We start from the raw sequence: 24,799 nt of genomic DNA, 5'->3' as shown, positions 1-24,799 counted from the left end.
TGGTTAAGCAACTATTTGTGATTACTCGGACCCCTCTGACAAGCATTGTGACTACTTCAACCCCCGTGACAAGCACTGCAGCTGCCCAAAGCCCGGTGACAAGCACTGTGGCTACTTATACCCTTGTGATCCTGAGTGCAGCTACTCAGACCCTGGCAATGCGTGATGCAGCTGAACCAGAGAACCAATCCATGCCAGTATCAGTCACCTCTATATATAAGAAGAAATTAACATGAAAGTCAGCTCATTTACTAAAGGAGAATGAAGCACAGTCACTACCAGAACAGCACGAAGAGACGGAACAAGAGGTAAGGACCAAATTCCTACCCCTGAGTGAGCTGCAGGATATATGAAAAAATTTCAACATGTTATCACCTGGCTTCTCCAATGCTGTGATAACAGGGCTAGTAGCCTGGAATTAGGGGACAGGGAAGCCAAGCAGATGGTATCACTTTCCACAGAAAGGGGCATTGACAAGTATTCTGTCTCTGGAGGCAACTCCTCTCAAGCCTGAAGGAAAGATATCTCTTTCAAGGAAAATGTTGTATGTCATACAGGTAAACAGACCACAATGGAGAGAGATATCTAGCACCTGAGGGAATTGGCCCATGATCTGAACAACATGCAGTCCCCCACAGATCCAGAAGTCCAATGCAGATGACCCATGTGGTGGAAATTTGAATGGAGTACACAATTGTCAAATGCCAAGTCACTGGCAGTAATGACCTGGAGAGACAAAGAGTCACCACCAACAGATGAATTGGCTTGCCAAATCTGGCAATACAAATAAAACCTTTCTTCTTGCTACAGACTTGCATCTTGGCTGTGGAAAAACTGTCCGAAAAGCAGGGAAAACTATCCCAGGGGTTCCAGCAAATCAAAAGAGGATATGTCCCACTCCCCACCTGTACAGATTTGCATGTCAGCTATCAAGAGTAAGTGTTCTTTGCTCCCTGATTCTGATCCATAGGCTGATTTGTCAACTGGAGAGCCAAGTACTGACCAGCAGGACCCATTCACCCTAGGAGAGTCCCATATGGCCAGTGAAAAAGTCTAACAGAGAATAGAGACTAACAGTAGACTATTGTGGCCTGAATGAAGTCACACCACCACTGACTGCTGCTGTCCCACCATGCTGAGTACTTAGCTGCTGACTGGGGTTAAACCACAACAGGCAGACTTAAATGCTTATGCTATGTTCTTACTGATACCACTGAGGACACACACTGATGATTCTTGTCCTAATTGCTGCCCACCAGGACCCCAAAGGGTTTTTTTGGTAGAGCAATTTTTTTTGGTAGAGCAACACTCTAGTCAATTGGACCCTGCTCTGTATTGCTGTTTGAGATTATTCTGTCAAAGGTGCAGGGCATTATATTTTTCACACCTCATGCCATTCTTGTTGACTCAATGTTGAGGTCTCTCTCTACGGCGGCTCTTCTTCTAGTCTGTCTTCTTTTCAGTTTAGTGTTTTCCCCATAGAGAGGATTCATTCATTCTTGTTTCCCCCATAATTTTAAAAATATGGAGACTCAGTATCAACCTCTAAGGAACTCCAGCTGTCAGTTCAATTTTTAACCATTAACCATCTTCCCTGAAGCTTGGTTTGAGCTTGGTGGTTCATCCAGCTTCCATTCATATCATGGTACATCTCTCCAGTCCTATTTTACCAGCTTGTCCACAAAGACTGTGTGGAATCTTTCCAAACAAGCAATTGTTCACTCAGATTTTTTTCTTCACCCTAGAAAGTATTTTGGCATTTGCTTTCTCATTCCTTATTCAGATGGATACTTGGGGACTGGATACTTACCAATGAAAACTAGGGTGTAGAAGACACTGGATACCTAAGCTTTTTCTGTGTCATTTGCAATTATCTTGCCAGCCCTGTTTAGAAGAGGACTTGCATCTTCCAAGTGCTTCCACTTAACTTCTGAGCATGAAAAATGACAAATAAAAATGCAGAACTAAGTGAAACATACAGATTGTTGGCACTTTGGGTTTAGGTATTCATGGTAGGGTTTTTTGCCTCCATGTGCAAAATGAAGTTTACCAGTTGAATACAGAGGGGTAATCACCTCTTTTGGTCAGCTCGTTATGCTGTGTTTGATGCAGCCCAGGGTGCAGTTTGACCTCTTGGCTGCCAGGGCACACTGCTGTCAACCAACACACTCATCTATTCTTTAACAGCATCTGTTCTATGATCAACTAGGTACTCATTAAGCACAGCTTCATGGACTAGCAGCCAGCAAATGTTATAATGTGGGGTTTTTTGAACTTGTGATGGGCTAAGCTACGTCATATACTGCCAGATGGACATATGTGAGTATAGTCATACGTGTTGAAATGGTTCAACATGCTGTCATATGTATTTTAAAAGGTGCATTTGTTTACAAAGAAAAACAGAAAATAACTGGACTTTCTGTGGAAATCTGCTCTTCCCAAATAGCATGGCATCAACAGAAATCTCGATCTTGAAGCCTTTACTTGGTTTTATTTTCTCCCATAGGTGTTGCTTTGAACAAGCATTATGTAGTAGCACTGTTTTATTGAAGTGTTCTGTCAAACATCCACCAGATGTCAGTACGTACCTTGCACAATCATGTAAGTCGTGGCACAAAAACCTTTCTAACACAAATCTGATCCTTCTGGTACACAATACAGAAGTGCAATGTTGCATATCACTGATCCTGCTGCAAAAAAAAGTGCAAAATAGTGCAAAGAATATCCTTGTACTTTTTAAATTACAGATAAAAACCAGAATTTTGATTCTGATCAAAAGAGAATTTTGATTCGTTCTTTATCAAGCACTTTGACTGCTAGCTACTTACAGCTACTTACAGCTACTTGCAGCTGCTCTGAGTTTTTATTTGCGAAAAAAGAGAATATGGGTCAGAGAACTGCCCTGTAGATGCTATGGCCATTCATATTCTTAAATATGAGAGATAAGGAAAGAATGAGAGATCTAGACTTCTTCAATTTTAATAAAAGAAGACTAAGAAATAATTTTATTGCTTTCTTCAAATATCTATATTCTCTTATAATGTAGAAGAAGACAGACTGTTCTTAGACAAGCACAGCTATAGGGTGTAGGACAATGGACACAAGCTGCAATAAGAAAAAAACGTGATTTGACATCAGGAAAAAACCCCACAACCCGCAATTGGGTCACACAAATGCTTGCGTCATCTGTCTTCGGGTATTCAAATATCAATCAAAAAAGATCATGAGCAATCTCATAAAAATTTGTAGTTAGATCCAGCTTCAAAGATGATCTAGCAGGTTTGGACCAGGTGATCTCCAGAGGTCCTATCCAACCTAAATTATTCTCTTGTTTTATTTCGGTAGCATTTCGGAAGTAAGAGACCTTAAGGAACATAAAATTAGACTCCAAATCTTCTGTCAGATTTTTTTTTAAAGATAGTTCATAGGAGTAAATAAATTAGCCTCCTGATTACAACATTCAGATATTTCTTTTCTCTCAGGTAGTTTGGCAGCTGCACTGAGATGCTTCAGTGATTTTCTGTATTTCTTTGCATGAGGCGTTCTCCACATACAAAATTCATTAGCATGAGAACTCTTCTCAATGACAGTTTAGTGTTTGAAATGTCATCATTTGGTTTTGTATCATTATAAAACTGACAATTTTATTTCCTCATGCATTATTAAATAGGCCACATAAGTGCAGTGATTTTTAACTACAACTTCAGTTAGGAAGTTTTTTCAGGACCAAGTTTGCCTTGCTTGAAGAGTTTAAGAATATGCATTGAAACACCAACCCAAATGAACAGATATTTTTTCTGACTGTAATAAGAACAATTAAAAAAATGTAGTGAGATTTTAGTGAGAATTACTCTACAATACTTAACAGCAATCAAATATATTTTGCTCTGAAAATCTATGAATGCATTAGAGAATAATTTCATTCCCAGTCACTTTTCTTGCCAAATTACTCTTAAAAATTCTTCAGATAAAAATTAAAATTTTGAATATATAATTAATTTTTCATATTTTCCCAATTTTTTTTGAATGATAGATCCCTGTCATCCTCAATATTTCTTACAATACATCATGTACAAACTAAGATGAATTATCTATGATGACTTTGAAAACAGTGGTGTATGGCCCAAGTTGGGCAACATTCCTATTGATTTCAATTCGCCTTTTCTTTATTTTTCTGAATAAATGTTTCACTCTAAACTTAAAAGAATACTGTTATTTTACTCACAGAATCTATCAAAGCTCTATTTGACCTAAAAACACAGATACACAGCCCCTAACTGAAATGTAAAAGAAACTATAAGTATTTTCTTTTAGAAAGAAATTGAAATTGTATTTTATGTATTATTTCTGAAATAATAATGTAATTTGTTTGATTCATAGAAGGAATTTACTTGGATCTGATAATGATCCCTGAAGGCACAAAGTGATGTCCAGAGGCCTAAAGATGCTCAGCACAACAGTCAAATTGTTTAATATTGGTTGAGAACAGAGTGTGTTGTACTCCAGGGACATATTGATTTGGAGTCTAACAGCTTTTGTTGGCAATCCTTAGGCAAAAATTAGAGGTATGAGGATAGTGTCCTGGCAAAATCAGCCTACTTCCCAAGAGGGACGAGTCCTCACTGGTGCAGTATGAGATGAGAACCATTTTATCTCATTGCACAAGTCCTTCTATCAGAATAAGAAATTGGGTTTCAAGGACTAGGACAAGATGCAACAATAGAAGAGAGTAGGACAACTTTTTTGAGTACATGGCATTTTACTGTTCTTAATTCCACTGTAATTTTAAGTCAGTCTCAAATATAATGCTGAAAAAAGTACACTGCACCTTTTCTTCTGTCGTGTGTCTCAGGGCCCTTGTTTGGGTCTGCATTACTCAAGTAACAGCATATTACAGAATCAGTGTTATATCAAAATAAAGTGTAGTTCATCACGTTTAGGTGTAAGGTAATACAAATATTCCAGCAGTTTTTCTCTGAGGTTCAGTCTGCCAGAGTGTAAGTGACAACAGCACTTCAGCCTGATTTTTCAAGTCTGCAAGGTCACTTTGTATATTCTGCTCATGTTTATGAAACAGTTTTCCTTCGACTTGGTTGTCATAGATGAGTAGAGATGTAGTATGTCATGTGATTGAACAGTATTTTAAATTTGTTTGCCTGATGCTATTGGTGCTTTATCAAGTGTCTGTCATGATGCTCAAAGAGGAGTGACTGTTCATCCCTTGCATTTAGACTCCTCATCTGACATAGACCTGAAGTTAAAGGAGGGGCTGATTGTTCCACAGGGAGCATAAGCAGAAGAGACACCTTTATAAAAGATTCTGGACCTCTGTGAAGGGAATGGGATCCCCATTGACTGACATCCCAAAGACCTGCAGTTGCTTTCAGGAAGGGAAGTCTTCTATCTACTGTTATCCATATTCCTCCAAAAGAGTGTTTCTTACACTGTATTTTGCATTAGAAAAAGAAGACAGGGATTAAAAGCTAAAAGGGAATAAAACTAAGAGCCCAGGAACATAATGTAGAAAGATATATAGAGATATAAACATTTTTACATATGTACATATCTATTTTATACAGATATGCTTACATAATGCATAAAATATATGACCATAACATATACAATTATGTGTTTATATATATGTATCTACTTCAGCACTTAAAAGTTGTTAATCTCTTTATGTCCTCATTGTTTGTTTCAGGGTGGCGAACCAGTTACCACAGAGGGAAGCTAATGTCCCATGAAAAATATTTCATAATTCAAGTGGGTCAGGCAATCTTAGTCTTCTTTCTCCAGGGAAGGAAATGGAAGTGAGTTTATTGAGCCACACATTTTTTTATTTGACCTTGATTATTGAATTATTAGAATTTCAAAGATTGCTTTGTTTGTTTCAAAGAGTATTTTGAGTCGGGAGGGACCCACAAGGATCATCAGCACTTAAGTGAATGGCCCGTATGGGGATCAAACCTGTGACCTTGGCATTATTAGCACATGTTCTAACCAACTGAGCTAATCTCAGGGTAATTTTTGCTATCCACATTTAAAATGTCATTCTGAATGAATTTTTAAATGTGTTGTGGTCACAATCATTCAACATGAGTATATCAGAAAAGTTAAAGGAAAGCGTTCATGTTTTCAGTGTTCAAATGCTGTCTTTTAGATGTTTCAAGGGTTTTTTGGCTGTGTATAGTGTAGTTAGCTCCAAGGTTTTGTCTTAGCATTTTTCCCTATTCAGATAAACCTTTCACAGAGCAGTATAGTAAAATGCACCTATGTGTTTTATTTTGCAGGTCAGTAAACACAGAAGAAGATGTAGTAGCTAAACTTTTTTTACCTTTAGAAATTAAAATTATTTTCTCTTGACTTTGAAGAGGAAAACTTAAAACAAAATAATAAAAAAAACAAACAAACAAACACCAAAATAAAAAAAAAACCAAAACAAAAACTAGGAAAAAAAACCAAACAAACAACAACTTTAAAGTGTGTATATTTGCATGCACACACACTTCTACATTTCCAGTATAAATTCTTGCATTCCCAAATTTTCCTGCCTGTTGGCATCGTCTTGTGTTTTATGTGCTGCTTCTGGCTTTGTTGGTCAGATTCAGTACTTTCGCAATGAGCTGTATTTAGGCCCCAAGTCCTAAATGATATTTGTATCTGTTGGGCTATTTCCTTATCGACATCTCCCCCCTAAACACCTAGTTTTAAACTCCAACAGCCTGAAAGAGGTAGTTCTTGGTGTCAGCCAGACCAGCAGCGTTCCAAGGCCAGCAGTTGCAGAAAGGGATAAAAATGTTTGTGTGTATACACATACAGGTATGTACTTGCAAGCTTGTATATATGCATTAAAATCATATAATAACTTGGGGTGGGAGGGTACTTACAGAAGTCATCTTGTCTGCTTTTCCAAGCCCCCACCAAAAGCTGGACCAAAGTTACTCAGGTTACAGTATTCAATGATCTAGTCACCTTTGGAATGGGGCATTAGTCTTTATTTTCAAAATCAAGAAAGCAGATTTTAGTAGAAGAAGAGAAAGATAGTCCTCAGAATTTTCCTCAAAAGATTATTTTTTATAAGCAAGCAATTAGAAACACATAGAGGGACTCTCATTACTGAGAATCAGTGGAAGGTAAGCTTACCAAAAAAAGGTGATTTTGCACAATGCAGAATGATCTGATTTCTCAACAAATGCACATCTAATTTAGTCTCCAACATTGAAATATTCCATTGACAATATCAGCAGCCTCATCTGCTAGTTTCAGCAGTTTGTGGGCTGTATGTTTGCTTAGACATTACTTTCGTTTATGGGTACCTGCTTTATAGGTAAAAATACGTAGACTACCTATGACTGTAAATATGTTTCATTCTTGAGTCTTTTGACAGTGTCAGCTATTGGAATTATGGATTTAGGGTCTGCTGTGAAGGACAGCGAACTACAGACTCAAGTAGCTGAAGTTAATTTATGTTCAGACAGCCTGATAAGTAAATTTTAAGAACAAATAAAAAGGGAGCATATTCCTCTAAAAACATTAATGAAGTTTTGATCCCACTAAAGCCTGTGGGGAAATGTGTCTTGATTTCTGTGCCTTCAGGATTTTGCTGAATGTATTTTAAATCCTACTCCTAGAATCAGGAATTCTGATCCTATTCTTTAAATCTGTCTTGGTTGGAAATGGCAGGTATATACAGAGTGCATGAATGAAATTATGCAATTTTTCAAGTAAAACCAAAGTGTTATTTTACCTCAAGTGTATTTGTCACTTTTGCATTTGTGAAAATTACTAAGAAAGATTTCAGAAATATGGAGAAAAGTGAAACTCCTTAATTACTTTAATTATTTTTTTGCTCTGTTTAAATTTTTACCAGCACTTTCATGCTGCTTCTTGATGGTAAACACTTCATCTAAAAAGCGTTGGTCATAGGTTATGTTTTTTTTAAATAAATACATAAAAATCTGAAATGTTTGAAGGGAATTTTGTCATAGTTTTGAGGCATCTTAGTACAAATTAATTGAATTGTCTTTTCTGTCAGCTATATGGAAGCTCACATCATTGCTGTGGTGGTATTAATTTCTCTTTCTTCTCAGCAGCCAGAAAGTATATCAGGCTCTGTTCAGTCTTCAGTGCTGGGGAAAGGTGTAAAACACCAACCTCCTCCTATCAAATTACTTCAAGTTCACTAAGTAGCTCTTCAGGTAACTATTTATTGACTCAAGCATCTCATTTTTACATGTTCTGCCTGTTGTAAAATTACAGGATATCCCTTTAGTAAAGATTTAATTAAAAAAATACCAGAATCTTATCTGTGAGAAGAGCATAATTTTTTTTTATTTCTGATTATATTGGTCACAAAAGTGTATCTTAACAAATATTTGAGTAAATCTGTACTCACAGAACAATAATATATTTTAATTATGCTTTTTCAGGGAATATTTTTAGTTCACAACAGTCAAGTGGTCATCTCAAATCCCCAACTCCTCCTCCTCCTTCTAAGCCTCCTGGTCTTTCTCGGAAACAATCTATGGATCTTAATCGAGTTTGCCTGCTCTCTCCAGCTGCCATGTCTCCTGCAAGCTCTTCGCAAAGTGAGTCACGACCTAAATTCTCCATTAAATCTCAGGCTTTTGCATAAATGCTTCCTGAGGTAAACTTCTTAAATTGTGGAATGATGAAACTTAAGCGTACAGCGTACCCTAAATTGTGTAAGTTATGCAGTTTTAGGCAGGTCTCTTGTTCACTGTATGTATTTTCTGTTTATTGTAACTATGTTTGTTTTCTGTATATATATGTATGCACCTTCTGTGTATATGTTTTAATACATTTTATGCAATTAGCATGATCTCCTCATATATGAAAAGCTGGTAGATGATGTGATGAGGTAAAATTCCAAAGTGTAGATTTTTTTTCTCCAGCATAAAAACAGTACGTTAGGTCAGTTTGCCTTTACATAATTTAAGCATCTAGTTTATTAAATGTTATAGAAGCTGGTGCAGTTGTGTATCAATGTATGTATATAACTTGATCAGTCCTGAGGTGATGATACAATAAACAATAAGATGATTTTTTAAAAACACTCCTACACTGGTTTACAAATCGTTGCTGATTGCAAGTGTGGTGGTGATGCTGATGATGATAGCACCATATATTCAAGTGTTAAAATGCAAATTTCAATCAGAAGTGATGTCGTAGTTTAAGTATTTTCATTAACACTGACAGATTCATTGTAATCATAGCTATAGATCATAAAAGATTTTTAAAATATGCATGCATCTTGAGCCATTTCATGAACAGATTCATACAAAGAGGAAACCATAGCTGCAGTTTCTCAGTTTTCTTACGAATAATTGTACGCTGAACATTCCAGTGTCCTGCATAGCATTATAATATGCTTTTTGCATTAAATAATTTAAAAAGTGAGTAGTTCAAAAGATGTAAATTTTCTGCCTTCTTGTTTTGCACAAAGAAAAAAACTTATAAAAGTTTTCTTCTATCATATTGACTCTGGTTTTATGTTAGTGCTATGAATTGTGTAAATGTGCTGCACACAGTTGTTATGTTAAAGCTCTAGCCTCCATTGGCGTTTATTTCCTTTCTTTCTGCAGAACATGAAAGATTTAAAAGAAAAAAAAAAAAAAAAAAAAGAAAGAAAACCAAAAAAACCAGCTCAAGCTTTTCTATTGATACACTTTGGCTACTGCATCCACGACAAATACAGTGGTACATGCTACATTTAAGCAGGAGTTACTCAATAGCTTTTAAAGATGCAGTATTATCCTCTGATTCTTAAATAATTGCTTCATAGTTGATCCAAATTTGGCAAATGGCAGTTTAACTATCTGATGAAATTTAGATAAGTCTCATGATGATTGAAATAGTACATGTTCTTTGTTGACTCTGTTGTTTTCAACTTTTAAGTTTTTAACACTATGCTATTGTGCAGGCAGCGCATATATAGTATTTGTTTAACACTTTAGGACAAAAACATTAATTAGGTTAAAGTAGTCACTAAGAAATTGTTGTAAAAAAAGATGTTCTCTTTAACAGTAGTCCCTTTGGTTTGAAAAACACAGCAAATCTTTGGCCCTTAAATCTTCTACAGGTAATTGATATACTTGGACACAATAAGAATGATTATTTCTTATGTTTCTGTGGAGACCTGTTTACTGCACTGCCCTGCACAGATCTTTGGAGCCAGTTGGTCAGACCACTTACAGCAAATTCAAATTGCTTATTTAAAATGCTTGGAATAAGAGAAAAGGCTATTTCCATAGAGATACCAGGCGGAAATTATATTCCTAGCTCAGAACAAAGTAGTTAATTTTCTGGAACAATCTAAAAATGCTGACATTTGAATTCAAAAGATTAATGCTAAAATACAATCTTCTATTTTCAGGATTTGCCTAAGTTTTTATTGCAAATCATTCTTTATACTCTAATTATGATTATACTGTACAAAACAGTACAGTAGAATCACTCAGGGGTTACACATAGAATGCCTAAAAGCTGAGCTCAGCATGCCCAGCTAGGTATGATAATAAGTTAAAAGAGCTTCTGGTAATGGAAATAAAAGCTCATGTAAGATAGAGAGTTTAGAGGGTCTGTAAATGCCTTCTTTCCACTAAGCATACATACAAACATGAGCAGAATATTGCTTTTTATGTCAGAGTTGCATTTAAAAGCAGAACAAGGACTGTTTGTGGAACTGAGTGGAGTTCCAGGATCTTGAAGTCAGCTGCCAGTTACAGGTGCAGAATTGCAGCTACAGTGTTCCACATGTTTCACCATGCTTCAAGAAGTTATTACCAGTAAAAGAACAGCTGTAGCTTTGCCACTTCTACCTCCCACTCCTGTACGCACTCCAGAAACATGGAAAAGGGAGGCACAGGAGGCAATTATGCCAGAGTAGAGCTCTTCTATAGATCTAAATGCTTGTATTTGTATGATTCCACATTGAAGCACATCCTTTCAAGCTAGCTCTGCCACTTATATACACCAAGAATATTTGGCTGAAATCAGAGCAATTAAACCTGGGGTAAGGGAGAGGAATCAAGGCCATCTCACTATCTATTAAAATCCAGTGGAATATTCTGAAAGATGAAATAACATGCAAGGCTTTTGAAGGCTAACATTTACATTTTCAGTATCAGTACAATATCTACTGTTTTAATTAGAATAATTAAAATGTATTTTTCTGTGGACATATCTCACTATAATTTCATGCAGGTTTGTTTTCAGAACATAAGACTTTTTCCCAAACAGCAGCAATTGTAAACTTATTGATTTTAAAGGAATTAAAAAACAAACCAAAAAAGAAACCTCTAGGGAGTACGTCATTATCAATGTTATGTTCATCCTAGAACAGTGGGAAACTCAGCAGTTTGATTGAATCATGCCTTTTGTTTTTAATCTTCAACAGCTTCCAGGCAGTTCACTTATTTTTAACCCACTCCAGCAGCAGCTATCACAGTTTTCTCCACAGCAACAATCTCAGCAGCCTACAACCTGTAGTCCTCAGCAACAGGGAGAACGGGTGTGTGCTAACAGCCCTCAGTCTGGGGTGCATGGATGAAACAGTTTCTCCTATTCTCCCCACCTTCACAAGTAAACGAGCCTTTACCCAACAGATCTGGAGCAGAAAGAGAGGAAAGTCTTCCTCCTAAATCTTCTCAAAGAGCAAAGACTGCAGTGGCTCTGTTGCTGTGGCTGGAACTGAGTTATACTTCTTTATTTGTATCCTGTATAGAAGAGCTGTAACAAAACCACTGGCTGAGCATTGTCTAACTCTATCATGAAGAGAGCCAGCCTACTGTATGTGTAAAATCAGCTTAGTGTTAATGTTTATCATAACCAGCAGATATATCAGATGAACAGAGAAAAAAATGCTGTCACGATTATTACAGAGTTAACTAAAACTTCTTACTTACACTGCTGTGAGCTGGCTTACAATCCTCACTGCTGTAGTTCAACAGAATTTTCTTTGCACCAGAGGAAGTATCAGTTGGCTTTAAAGCTGTAATCTTAAGACATTTGCACTACTCTTGCCTGTAATTGGTGTTAAAGGCTTTAAGCATTGAAAAAGTCTAAAGTCTTGATCGAGACCTATTCTCAAAACGACAAATTTTGAGTGGTTAGTTCTACCTGCACTTAAAAATCTTTACCAGCACTGATGCAGCAGTTTGGGAAAACTAGCTGCTCTGCTTTTGTGTTTGTCTTCCCAGACATGCAAGACTTTTGCTTACCAAATAGTCTCTACTGGATACTGAAGTTTGTCATAATAATTTCACTTGTGCTACTGTAGATTGCTCATAAACAAGATGCCTGTCTCAAATATTTTATGGTGTATAGTCTCCTGTGTCACAAGCCTTGTTCTGGAATGTGGAACAGTTTAATGGGAAATTTTCAGATTTGTTCACAGCATCCAAATGTCTGAATGTCAGTTACTAGTTAAATTACTGAAAAAAATCATGCTAGCTCATACTCTTGGGTTTTATAGTCTAGACATTGAACATCAAGGGCATTTACAAAAAGGCTGATGTAAGCTTAGTCTTTCTTGTGGTAGAAAGTTCTTGTGGAGGAAATCAATATCTGCATTGGTTAAATTGCCCTAAGGAATTTCCCTCTTTCTGTGCATTCTAGAGGAAGACTAGGGGGTCGTTACCTAAAATGAGCTATTATGAACAGTAGATCCCTTATCTTTCATAAGGACAAGAACATATGTACTCACAGTGCTTAGTGGAAACAAACCATAAAGACCAACAATTTTCTTGGCTCCCAACAGAATAGATGCATTCTCATCTCATTCTTAGGGTTTTCTCCATATGGTTCTATGACTCTGCAAGTCTTAGTCATCAGTCTTAGAGGTGATGATGTCTTCTTAACATGCAGTCTTGTGGTCTGGTTTTCTTAGATCTTAGTGGCATTATATCATATGGTTATGCTAAAGAAGCATCACAGCTCCTGGAATGCACCAGGCTCTTTATCTGACTGATAAGCCGTGCAGTTTGCTTGCATTGTGAATATAATGCTTTATTTCCCTATGTTATAAAACAATGCATAATTTAAGTTCTAGAAGAGGTCATAATTCAGCACCCTTTGACTTCAGGAGATACTGTCAGATTCCACTCACTCTATTTGTGTGATTACTTGAGAACTACTCTATTCTGAAAATATAATTTTAAAAGTAGGGTTTGTATTTTTTATGAAATTAAGGAGTGTGTGGCACAATATGAACATGGGAAAGTAAAGTGTCAGGCTTTGCACACTTTGATTAGGACCTTTGCACATGGATGGTTTCAGGGTCACCTGAAGACTCTGGGGCTGGGAGTGGGACAGGAAACAGTCATAAGATTACAACCGTAAAGTCTAGTCTCTGCTAGACTACAGGGAAGTTGACAACTACATGGGACTTCTGCAGGGTAACAGGTGCAGTACCATTTCTGCCAAAACAAAGCTGTTTGGGGGGATTCAACATCGGTTCTATTTGTAGTGACTGCATTATAGCCTGTATCTACACACACTGGAGGACATAGCATTAAATATTTTTAAACAACACTTCAAACCAAAGTTTAGTAATAAGGATCAAGCTTTTCATTTTTGCTAGGGGTCTGACCAAGGTCCATCCACTCAAGATCAGGCATTATCTGCCCAGCAAGCTGTTGTAATTAACCTGACTGGAGCAGGGAATTTTATGCAACCTCAAGCCACAGGTATGTGCTTGCTGAGCCTCCTTTTGTAGTTAAGTGTGTATATTGATAAATTCACACTGAAGTGGAGTTTGGTCTTAAAGAAGTCATATGTTAGATCAGAACAATTTATTGATTATTATCAGCATGTGAGTTACACAAGAAATATTGGACTTTTAACATATGCACTTCTCTGTTTTGTTTGGCAGTTAAGTGCAGTCAATTAATTGTATCACATGAAAATAAGCTATACTTAATACAAAAAGAAAATGATGGGAACTTCCATGCCAGAATTCATTGAGGAGTATTTCTTTAACTCTGTGCTTAACATCTAGTGTGAGAAACCTATTTGTGTCTCCACAAGCACTTCATAATCTAGTTATGTTCTGAGTACGTATATCATGTATACCTTACTCTGCACTGTTTTCAATCTGACTCTGAAACTAATTCTACTGATCCCCCCTTCCTGCTACACTGTATTCCTATGTCTTCCTTCCTCAGCCCTGACAAACTCAACCTGACCTCTTTGACCTGCCTGCCTTTCTGTTCTCCTTTCTCAGTGTTGTCTCAGCTTGGCTCTGCCGTGAACAGACCTGGGCAAAGCCTTCCTCAGCAGAGATTCCAGCTCTCTTTGGCCTTGCAAGAGCAACAAGCCTTGCAGCAGCAGCAGCAACAGATACAAGCAATCCAGCAACCTCACTCTGACAGAGTTTAAAAAAAAAAACAAAAACAAACAAACAAAAAACCACAAACAAACAAACAAACAAAATACAATTCTTGGCTCCAAAATCAAAAATCTTGCCCTTTTGACTTCTTTAACTAATGTCACTATGGCCTCACAAATTACAAAAAACCTTGAATTTGGCTAACTATCATGCAAGATTTATAATCTGTGGTTCTCTCAGCTTGGAGCACTGAATTTATTTTTATTCATTTAAGCCATCCACCTTCCAGACTTGCAAACATTCAAGGGGTGCTTGTGGCACTTATCTAAATCAGGTCTGGCAGGTGCCAATAGACTTTAAAATGGCATGAATGTAAGCACCTGCAAGTTCAAATGTAGCATTGCTACAATCAGTACATGGAAGTAACAGCTCTGCAAAGCATTCCTTTTACCATTCTGTCATCTTTGTAATATATAAAGAAAATACATACGATGCATACACTGAGAAGGTATTATGTTAAAAATGCACTGTGTAACCCAAACATTCACAGAAGTTGCTGAGTTACTGCAGTTACTGCAATGAAGAGAAAGGGCAAAAAAACAAAACAGGGCACATACACATATAAAATGTTAGCTGTACCCTCTGCAGACTTCTGTGTCCTGGGTGCTGCTTGACTGTACCCATTGCCCCAGTACATGGTATGTTCCTTTTGTCAACCTGGTGCTTCCTCATTTTTCTACTTTCCCCCTCCCCCCCACCTTCCTCTCATTCTTCCTGACGTGAAAGCTTTATAGTCAACACTAGCAAGCTTTTTCTCCCCCTTCTCCTTCATGGTAGCAGTTTTGATTCTTGCAGCATCAAATGGCCATGGCAGCAGCAGCAGCACAAGCAGCTCACCTGCATCATCATCAGCATTCAGGCAGCCACTCAAAAAGTAAAAGAGGCACACCGGCCCCTCCAAAATTATGAGATTTGCCTCCCCCCCCAAAAATTGATTCAACAGGGATTTTTTTCAGATTAATAAGGAGAAAGCTTAAAGTTAAATTTGTGGGTTTTATTACTGGTGGGAAAATTAAGTTTTGACATTAATCTAAAAAAAATGAACTGATTTTGGAAGCCAACCCTACAGAACCTAGAAATTTCATCTATAAAGCAGCTAGGATCTGGTTTCCTTAAGTTACTTAAATTTTTTAACAGAATGTTTTATCTTGTATTTTTTACCATTCAGCAGCATTATACATAGAATAAGGGTGAAAACCGTTTTAGAAAAAATTATCTTTGTAAAGGTAGTATTGGTATTTGTTTATTTAGTATAAAAGGTTTGTGAACACTGTAACAAATACAATTTTTACAAATCCATTTTTTAAAAGATCTCTCCTTTCATTCACTTAGACATTATACTTTTTATTACTTTGTCAATCAGCTTCTTCACTTCTTTATGTCTTGTAATTGCTCTGGTGATACAGTCCTGAAGCTTGGCTCCTGTAAGAGGACTTCCACCTAAAAATTAAAGGGAACAATTTGATTTTCTACTTATACTTCAGTTATGTATCTCTAAATGTGATTTCCAAATAAGAGTATTAATATAGTAATTCTCATGACCAACACACCTTTCACCTGGGGATCATGGAGCTTTCCCAGCTCTAGCCTCAGGCAAAGATAATGGAAAAAAACTAGAGCTGTAACAGAAGACATGCTTAAAATCTGTCCTCTGCTGTACGTAAGTCAAGCTGTGACTTCTTTTTGAACTTCAGTCATGCCACCATCTTAAAAAGTAATTTCAAGGGGAAGTAATTTAACACTCCATTACTGTAAAGCACCCCCAAATCTTACAAAACAAAGCAGATACATAGTCTTTTCTTGACCTAAACGTTATCATCTCCATAGGTTTAATAATAAACCTATATGTAATATACTGTAATAAATTTGGAAGTACCTGGTTTATGGACAGAACATAGTCTCCCTTCTTCATCAGTGACAATGGTTATTGTTCCAGTTGCTAAATCTTCCTCTTCAGCAGTTGGATCAACAATGAGTAATGTGCTTTTGAAAGAAAAACACATGCAGACATGTTTGTACATATTGCTCCATTAACATTATTGCAAAATACAGGTAACATTAATTTTTACTGTAGTCTTACAAAATACTTGTAGATGGATTTAGTGCCCAGGCTGTTTTCTTACCAAAGTGTGCTGATTTAAAAAAAATTTAAAAGTCAAAAAATATGGGAGATTCCACATAATCAAGTGTATATGTCTACTGAAAATACAGCTTTATGCCTAAAGTTTCCTAGATTTGTGACATCCATGTATTGCAGGAAAATGCCACTAAACTGCCATTTGAAGGATGCAGTCACTTGTGTAGTTACACAAAGACTGGTATGGGGTGTAGCCTGCACTAATCTCTACCAGTCACCTTAATGCAAAACTCATTTCCAATGGTAAGTTCACCAAAGTAGTTCTCAGTCTCTTGTCAGAGAACTCTAACATCACTCAGCCTGGGAATAGTTAAAAAATGGATTTACAGGGTGTTTGACTGTCCTTAAAGCATACAAAATAAACTGTCATACATCACATGATACATATCTTTGAGAGATTAAATACTGTTATTTTTGAACCATTTAAGTTAAAAATGGAACAAAATCAATGGAAAAAAAAGAGGATCTAAACTATAAGCCAACCTTGTTCAACAAGAAAAACTTGAACTTAAAGCTGAACTTTAAAACCTCACCAATATTTCAGATTGCCATTTAATAGCAATAGTAACAAAAACATAGCTACCCTGTACAAAAGTGCTGCTTTTTAAAAGTCTAACACTGTGACACATCAGCCCTTTGTGTGATGCAGGGACACATGAAGAGTTAAAAGTATCATTTATTTTTTATGTACAAGTCAACACCCCAGCAGCCAGCTGTGGAGCTGCACCACATTCTGCACCAGTGCTCCACACCACCCAGCAACCTACAAATCTTATTTATTCAAGGAGGGCTTTCACACAGAAGAAAAATGCCTCTGAATGCCAGAGTATGTCAAGCATTTTATTTAGAGGGCTGTGTCAACAGCTGTAGAAAAACTAACAAATCAGAATTAAAACAAACAAACCAACCAACTACACAACATAGGCACATACCCCCTCGATATTTACTTTTGGGGGCTAAAGGGAGACTTAAGTAGCTTGTTTGACACAACAGTTGATTTCAGTGAAGGAAACAAAGCCTGAGAGATATGCATAGAAAGCTTTCTTACAAAGGCAATTTTTTTGTCTGTATGTAAGTAAGTGTGATTTGTGTGTCTGTCCAGTATGTTACCCAAACTCTCTCAGTCTACATCAAATTTCAGAGCCATCAGAACTGGTATTAAAGCAATTAACACAGGCACTCTAAAGCACCAGTAAAATCCTGTTCTGATTCATTTTGGTAATTACTTGGTCAACATTTGAGTTTATTGTTTTCCCCACCCTCTTATTTGAGTGAAAGGCCCTACTAATCACTTCTGTGAATACAGATTAATGTGTCATAAACTACCAATGTGTCTAAATAGACCTAAATCTTAAATAGTACAGTAAACACTGTCTTGTTTGTCATTTTCTACTTTCAAATGGATGCCACCAGAAATGACTGCATTTCTTATAAACAGCAGCAGAATATATCCTTAACATACCTGGACTAACAAAGAGCCAGTAAACAATTTCAGGTGAGGAGTAAAATTATCAGATGTGATTATTCTGAAATCTCATAATTCAATTCTTTTCCTACATAAACAATGACTTAGGAGTGCTGGTCATACTTCACCTTAGGTACTTATGTGTCAGTTATCCAGAGGTTATGTTGTTCTAACTAGACTGTTACTTCTTACTTCCTCTGTTGACTATGTCCTTAGTATAAGCTGTTCGAAAAGCACTATCTTTTATATTAGTTGTTTACATAGGCTTCTAAAACATTAATTGCATTGGTAACATTGTTTCATCTCATGGATATTTCAAAAACCTAAAACAATACCTATCCCTGTACTTTTAAGCATATCTTTTAGGTTGGGAGCTAGTTCAGCTTAAAGTCACAGGAAGAAGCTGTGTAGACTGTTTTGTTCTGCATATTCATTCACATCACAGAACTACAGGTCAGTTCAACAAGAGAGGCCTGGATATAAGACGAGTTAAACAGCACTGCCTGAGGCTGCACACTCATCACTAGAAGTGCAGAAGCATCACTGGTAGCATCCTCGGTCCTTCACTCAAACTTTTACAGACACAGTTGTTTCCGTAAGTACAAAACAGTTATGAACTTACTCATCAAATATAGCAAACGATGTGGCAACTGGATGCTTTCTGATAGTCAAAGGACTCTTCTGTTTTAAATTCACTTCTGATAAACCAGTTTCTTCATTTATAACAACCGATGGCAATTGTACTGAAGAGATGAAAAAATTACAGTGGTCTAATATTAAACATTGCTGGGTTTAGCAGGCCTAAAGAGGTCCAAGACTACTGAAATATTTAAGCTGTCCTTTTAACCCACCAAAAATCAATCAGAATAGAGTTTTGGCTACGTTAACAGTATTCTGTACAAAAAAAAAAAAAATCTCAATTTCAAACAAAGTATTTAGCTTAGGACTACCTGTTCAAGGAAGTATTTGATTTTTCTCCTCAAGGTAACAGAAGCATTTATCCTTACACAGAAGCATTTTCTATTTCTAAAATGCCATGCAATTAAAATAGTTTGGAGTCATATTTAACAAAAAGTATTTTTCCCCCAAAAAGCCTACTGGACATATAAAAACCAGGAATACAGTCTCTCCAGGTGTTACACACCTATGGCACCCATACCATCATTTTCACTTTGCATTTTAGTAATTTAGCATTCAAACGACAGGAAACAAACAGTCCTAACAAACTGTGAACCAGTTATCTATTAATCATGGTTCAAAATTAACGCATTTCTCCAACCAACACTAATAAGAACATGTCCCTTACTCTAAGGAAGACTTACCATTTTTTAATGCTGCTAACAAAGCAAAGACACTGGCATCCAAAAGGTTTCCATCATAGTCCAGACATATGATATCACAGTATAACACCCAAGCAAGCTATCAAAAAAGGTTTGCACATGTGAGATATCACAGCAGCTAAGCAAATCATGCAATAGGCAAGAAACTTCTACCCACATTGAATGGAGATACTTATTTATATCATGCAATTTTTTTTTACATGTAAACCAAGCTATGAAGACTGAAAAGCAAAACAACAACAAAACAACCTATAACCCCAAATACCTTATTTAACATCTCATTACTGAGATCTTGTTAGTATTCCCCTCTTCATTTTGATATACAACGTACCTTGCCATTTGCAATACACAGATCTTCTTTCGCTATCATCTGTGAACTAAAATAACATGAGAGAATAAGCCAGGAAACAGAAAACTGTCTTGCAGAGTTGTGTGTGTTTTAAATGCACTGTGATGGTTCTTACTTTTCAATCACATCTGCAATGAACTGGCTTGCTGCTTGAGCCTCTTCACCAGGTGGTCCGGAGCGAAACCTCTCTGAACAGAGGGATGGTAGTTCTACATTTGGTACTAGGTATCAGAAAAGCAGGCAATGGGATATCAAAAATAGATTTAAGTCAACAATCACTCTTAATACCATCTTATGTACTTCAAATGCAAGGCAAGACCAAAAATTTTTCAATCAAGCCTCTCTACTCCTTTCAAAACTAAAGTTACACATGAGTTGGTTTTAAAGAACTTGTAGTACTCTGTATTTAGAAACTATATATTTCATGGTAGAACACATAATCCTAACTACCATTTTCTGTTTATAATCCTGCTATGGCTACCATGACCCCATACAAACTCTTCTTTAAGTGTTAGACACTCTTCAGTAGATCAAGAAACAGCAGTATTTTCATCCCACTGCCTGACTTGACTGGTATGATATCTGTTTTTCATCAGTCATTAAAAACTGAGGCTTTAGACTTAAAGCAAAAACATGCATAAACATTTGTGAAAAAAACCCAAGCTCTCTGAAAATAACATACTTTGGAGATGCCTTGCAAAAGAGGGATTTGGTCTAACCTCTCAGTTCCACAGAACTATCTTATTTCCAAAGAAACTCCAAACAGGAGCAGGGAGGTACCCCCAGGACTTTTAGAGTTTTCCAAGAAATAAACAGGGTTTATTTCAGTGTTTTTAAGAGTTACATTTTTTGTCTACTGTCTTCAAAACAGAAGTTAACATGCCTTTGCACAACCTTGCATGCCATAATCTTTTATAGATTAACTACCTTCCCCCTCTTAATATACACACTTGCTCCTGCTGCAGGTCTGTTTCCAGCCTGGCCTGGAATCAGCAATAAGAAAGTAGTTTTACATGGAAAACTCACGAGCAGAGGGCATCCTAAAATTTCTGAGGTACCACTGCCTAGATGTCAATTTGGAAATGTAATTTTACCAAATCCATTCTTTTAAGAAATCTTCCCAACACAATCTCATTACAGCCTCTTAACTGAAGCAATACAAGACCCGAGCAAGATCCACACTCACCAATATACCCTTTATTAGTAGAATCTGCTGCAGGTGCAGCAAGTTCCTGGAGAAACAAAAAAGACAAGATTTTCCAGCTATTCTATATAAAAACTAGTCATTTTCTTGAAAGTTATCATTACAATGAGATTTACAAAAGCCATTTTTAATTGGTCCTTGTCTGTAAATTTCCTATGGAAAAACCCAGTACAGGGGCATGCAGCAATTTGGCTCATAGTTCATGGCAGGCCAGCACTAAAGTTGAGGCTACAAGGCACTTGATAGTCCAGCCAACTAATCCCCAGTGCACTTATTGATCAATATTCAGTAACTTTTCAATTATATAGCTTTTATCTAGAAATAACAAGGAGTTTATATTTGTATACATCTTTTCCCATACACGATGGGCACCACAAAAAATACATGTTCTCAGACTAAACAGGTAGGATTAGGTAATTAAATTCTATATTAACTTTCATGTCTGAAAATAACTCCAGTGAAAGACTGTAATTGTGTCTGATTGGCACATTATTGTAACTCTGTGGGCGATTCATTCTAAACACCAATGCACAAATTCTGCTAGCACATAAATTGAAATAAAACCAACCATACCGCTTTCACTCCACAAATCACCGTGGTATTTCCTAATTTCACCAGGGCAGAACCATCTGCAGTTGTAATTGAACCTGAAGAGAAAAAGTATTGTTCAATAAAATCTATTTTTCATTCAGAGAACATTAATTAACATCCACCTTCACAAAGTGTTAACTTTCCATCACTTTATACTAAACAGAGGATAAGCAACGTCTCAAATCCGGAGTGGGACAGAATCTCTATATTAAACCATCACACAGAATGACTGAGGCTGGGACAGCTGGAGCTCATCTGGTTCAACATCCCTACTCAAGAAGGGCCACCTAGAGCTGGTTGCCCAGAACTGTACCCAGATGGCTTTTGATTATCTCCAAGGAAGGAGACTCCATAACTTCTCTGGCCAACCTGTGCCAGTGCTTCATCACTCTCACAGTAAAGAAGTGTTTCATCATGTTCAGAGGGAACATCCTGTGTTTCAGCTTGTGCCCTTTGACTCATGTTCTGTTACTGGGCACTAATGAATAGAACTTGGCTTTGTCTTTCCCACACCCTCCCTTCAGGTATTTATATACATTGCCCGGCATTGGACACAACACTCCAGGTGTGGCCTCACCAGTGCTGAACAGAGAGCAGGATCATGCTCCTTAACTGCTGGCAATGCTGTGCCTAATGCAGCCCCGGACAACATTGGCTTCTTTGCAGCAAGGGCACATCGCTGGCTCATTTTGCCTCTGCTTGAGGCAAGTGCCCACCAAGCTCAGAACACAGCAGAAGCCAGGACTCAGTGTCCCTCCCAGGATGCTCAGGCATCAATTTTGTGCTGGTCAGTGTATGCCTTGTCGCTGCCTTCAGCATCTATAACATATGCTGCTGACCTTAGACAGAGACAAGATTCCACAACCACCTAAATTGTGCTGCACGTACCTGGACAGGAGCAGACCTGAGTAATTACACTGTGCACATTAGCCCAGGATCAGGACTGAAAACAATGTTAAAGTATATTACTGTGCCATGCACTCTCTTTCACGCTTACTGAAATGGTAAATAAAAATCCTTTCTCTTCCTTGTTTCAAAGTAAGAACCAAGAAAACCGATTAGCAAGTCATTAAGGTCACTATTATAACCTGATATTAATAATACCTCCCCCATTATTATTATTATTATTCCAAATAAGCACTTGCCTATGTTGACAGTGGTTGCTCGGAATTCACCTAACTCCCTTCCATCAGGTCGACAGTTCTCTTTCTAAACAAAAATTACAAAGTTCAAATTAGAAAACATACTTTATTAAATAATACAGTAATATCTATGCTATAGAAGTTGATATAAAATCATATTCTCTTCTTTTTAGCAGAAATATACAGTCTCAAAAATGCTAGTAAAAACTTGGTCACACTCTAGTTGGTTTTTCATCAATTGATATGTAGTTTGTGGTTCTAGGCCTGCAAAAAAATCCCTGATTTTTAAAATTTATTATAATTTATTTAGAAAATATAACAATAAATTGATTGTCTCAAAGGTAAGTATTACAGGCTAGATTCAGAACATCATCCATGAATGAATACTCGTTGGTAACTTCAAATGAGAGTTTCCACCTGTCTGCACTGCTAAGGTTTCGTAGGCAATTCCCCTCCTCCATCCCCACCTAGTGGAGCTCTAAAGAGAGTGAACTAAAGCAAAACAACCCAAAAAAACCGTAACATTGAAATACCATCAGGCAGAAACTGCACAGTACAAGACCCTTAAGTTAGAAATTGAACAATATTCCATCGTGTTAGATCTGAAGAACCACAAGAAAGAAAAAATTCATTACAGGCAATTTATACAGGCATCTCATGTTTTACTCACCAAAAACCTTCTGTAATATTCCAATGGTTCCACAGTTCTAAAACAAATAGAAAGAGAAGTTCACATGCAAGCTCTTGAGTAGGCAAGAGATAGCAAAAAAAAAAGATAAGCAAGCACTAATGCACAACAACAAACAACTGGAGAATCAAGATGCCTAGCAGTATGGCAAAGCAAATGCTAAGCAAAGCTGCTTAGCAAGATGGTTATGGAAAGATGAGAAAACTCTGAACCGATCCGTTTTCCTACATTCCGCTCGAAAATGCTTCCTCCTTACAAGGAACCTGTCTGCACATATACCTAACAAAAACTACTAGCTTTCACCTCAATAATATCAGTTATAAATCAACAGAAGTGTTTACTGAACAGACGGCTGTAGAATGGTTTTCAAGAAACGCAGAAATTATAATTTTATAACTGTGTCTGAAATATCTGTTAGTTCAAGGACTGCATTCAGATGTACAAAATGATATAAAACAATTTTAAATGCTACAATTTTTCTTAGAGCCTTTGAGAAAATATAAAATTACAAAATATGCTTCATGCAGTGCTTCAGGTGAGAAATAATTAACGCTCATTATTAATTACATACTACTATCAGTGTTCGTGTATTAGTATTTTAAGCAAGGATCATTAATGTAAAAAACGACCCCATCTTTTCTTTATAAAAGTATTCTTAATACTTAAACAAAGCAGTCACAGTTTTGTTAATATAGTGCTTCTGAAGGAAAAAAACAGAAAAAGATAAATGGGAAAAGCAAGTTTTCCAAATGTGAACTAACATACAGAGATATCACAAACATAATGGCAAGCATCAATTAGCTCCTGTTGGCTCCATATATATTGGTCCTGTACTACTGGTTCTCTGAAGCCCAACAAAATGCCTGTTCTCTTCCAATTCATGTAACAGCACTTGCTAAACATTGTTTTGCACATTTAAGACACATATACAGAAGCAAGAACACTAGAACAGGCCACCCAGAGAAGCTGTGGATGCTCCATCCCTGGAAGAGTTCAAGGCCTGGTTGGACAGGGCTCTGAGCAATCTGGTCTAGTGGTAGGTGTCCCTGCCCACGGCAGGGGGGTTGGAATCAGATGATCTTTGAAGATTCCCTCTGACCCAAACCATTCTACTATTCTAAAACGAGTAGTTATAAATGAGAAGCCACTGAATTCCCTACAGTTTTAATCTCCTTGTAATGCTATCAGCTGTGTCAGGAGAGGTTTAGGGTGGATATGAGGAAAACGTTTTTCACCAAGAGAGTGGTTAGGTGCTGGAAGACGTTTCCCAAGGAAGTGGCCACAGCACCAAGCCTGACAGAGTCCAAGAAGGTTTGGACAACGCTCTCAGGCACGTGGTGTGACTCTTAGGTGTCCTGTGTAGGGCTAGGACCTAGACTCGGTGATTCCTGTGGATCCAACCCGGGATACTCTGCGATTCTTTGACACCAGGTAGCTCCGGGCCACACTGAGCGTCGCGCTTTGCCAGGCCTT

At 37.2% G+C, this 24,799-nt stretch overlaps 1 protein-coding gene across 1 annotated transcript in view; it reads right to left on the bottom strand.

The window, feature by feature from the left end:
• Nucleotides 1–15,637: 15,637 nt before the first annotated feature.
• Nucleotides 15,638–24,799, bottom strand: part of LOC135409675 (exosome complex component RRP43-like) — a 9,544-nt gene continuing 382 nt past the window's right edge. Inside the window, exons 2-11 of the mRNA XM_064645563.1 lie at nt 23,309–23,345; nt 22,642–22,705; nt 21,479–21,552; nt 20,888–20,933; nt 19,817–19,922; nt 19,684–19,729; nt 19,335–19,431; nt 18,635–18,755; nt 16,287–16,393; nt 15,638–15,850 (exon numbers count right to left, since the gene is read on the bottom strand). Coding sequence (XP_064501633.1) covers nt 15,735–15,850; nt 16,287–16,393; nt 18,635–18,755; nt 19,335–19,431; nt 19,684–19,729; nt 19,817–19,922; nt 20,888–20,933; nt 21,479–21,552; nt 22,642–22,705; nt 23,309–23,345 — 814 coding nt within the window. The 3' untranslated portion in view covers nt 15,638–15,734. The remainder of the gene's footprint in view (nt 15,851–16,286; nt 16,394–18,634; nt 18,756–19,334; nt 19,432–19,683; nt 19,730–19,816; nt 19,923–20,887; nt 20,934–21,478; nt 21,553–22,641; nt 22,706–23,308; nt 23,346–24,799) is intronic.

The sequence above is a fragment of the Pseudopipra pipra genome, chromosome 2, assembly GCF_036250125.1.
Source record: "Pseudopipra pipra isolate bDixPip1 chromosome 2, bDixPip1.hap1, whole genome shotgun sequence".
In the NCBI taxonomy this organism is placed as follows: Eukaryota; Metazoa; Chordata; class Aves; order Passeriformes; family Pipridae; genus Pseudopipra; species Pseudopipra pipra.
The sequence above is the reverse complement of the archived record's forward strand: the minus strand, read 5'-3'. Positions and strand labels throughout refer to the sequence as shown.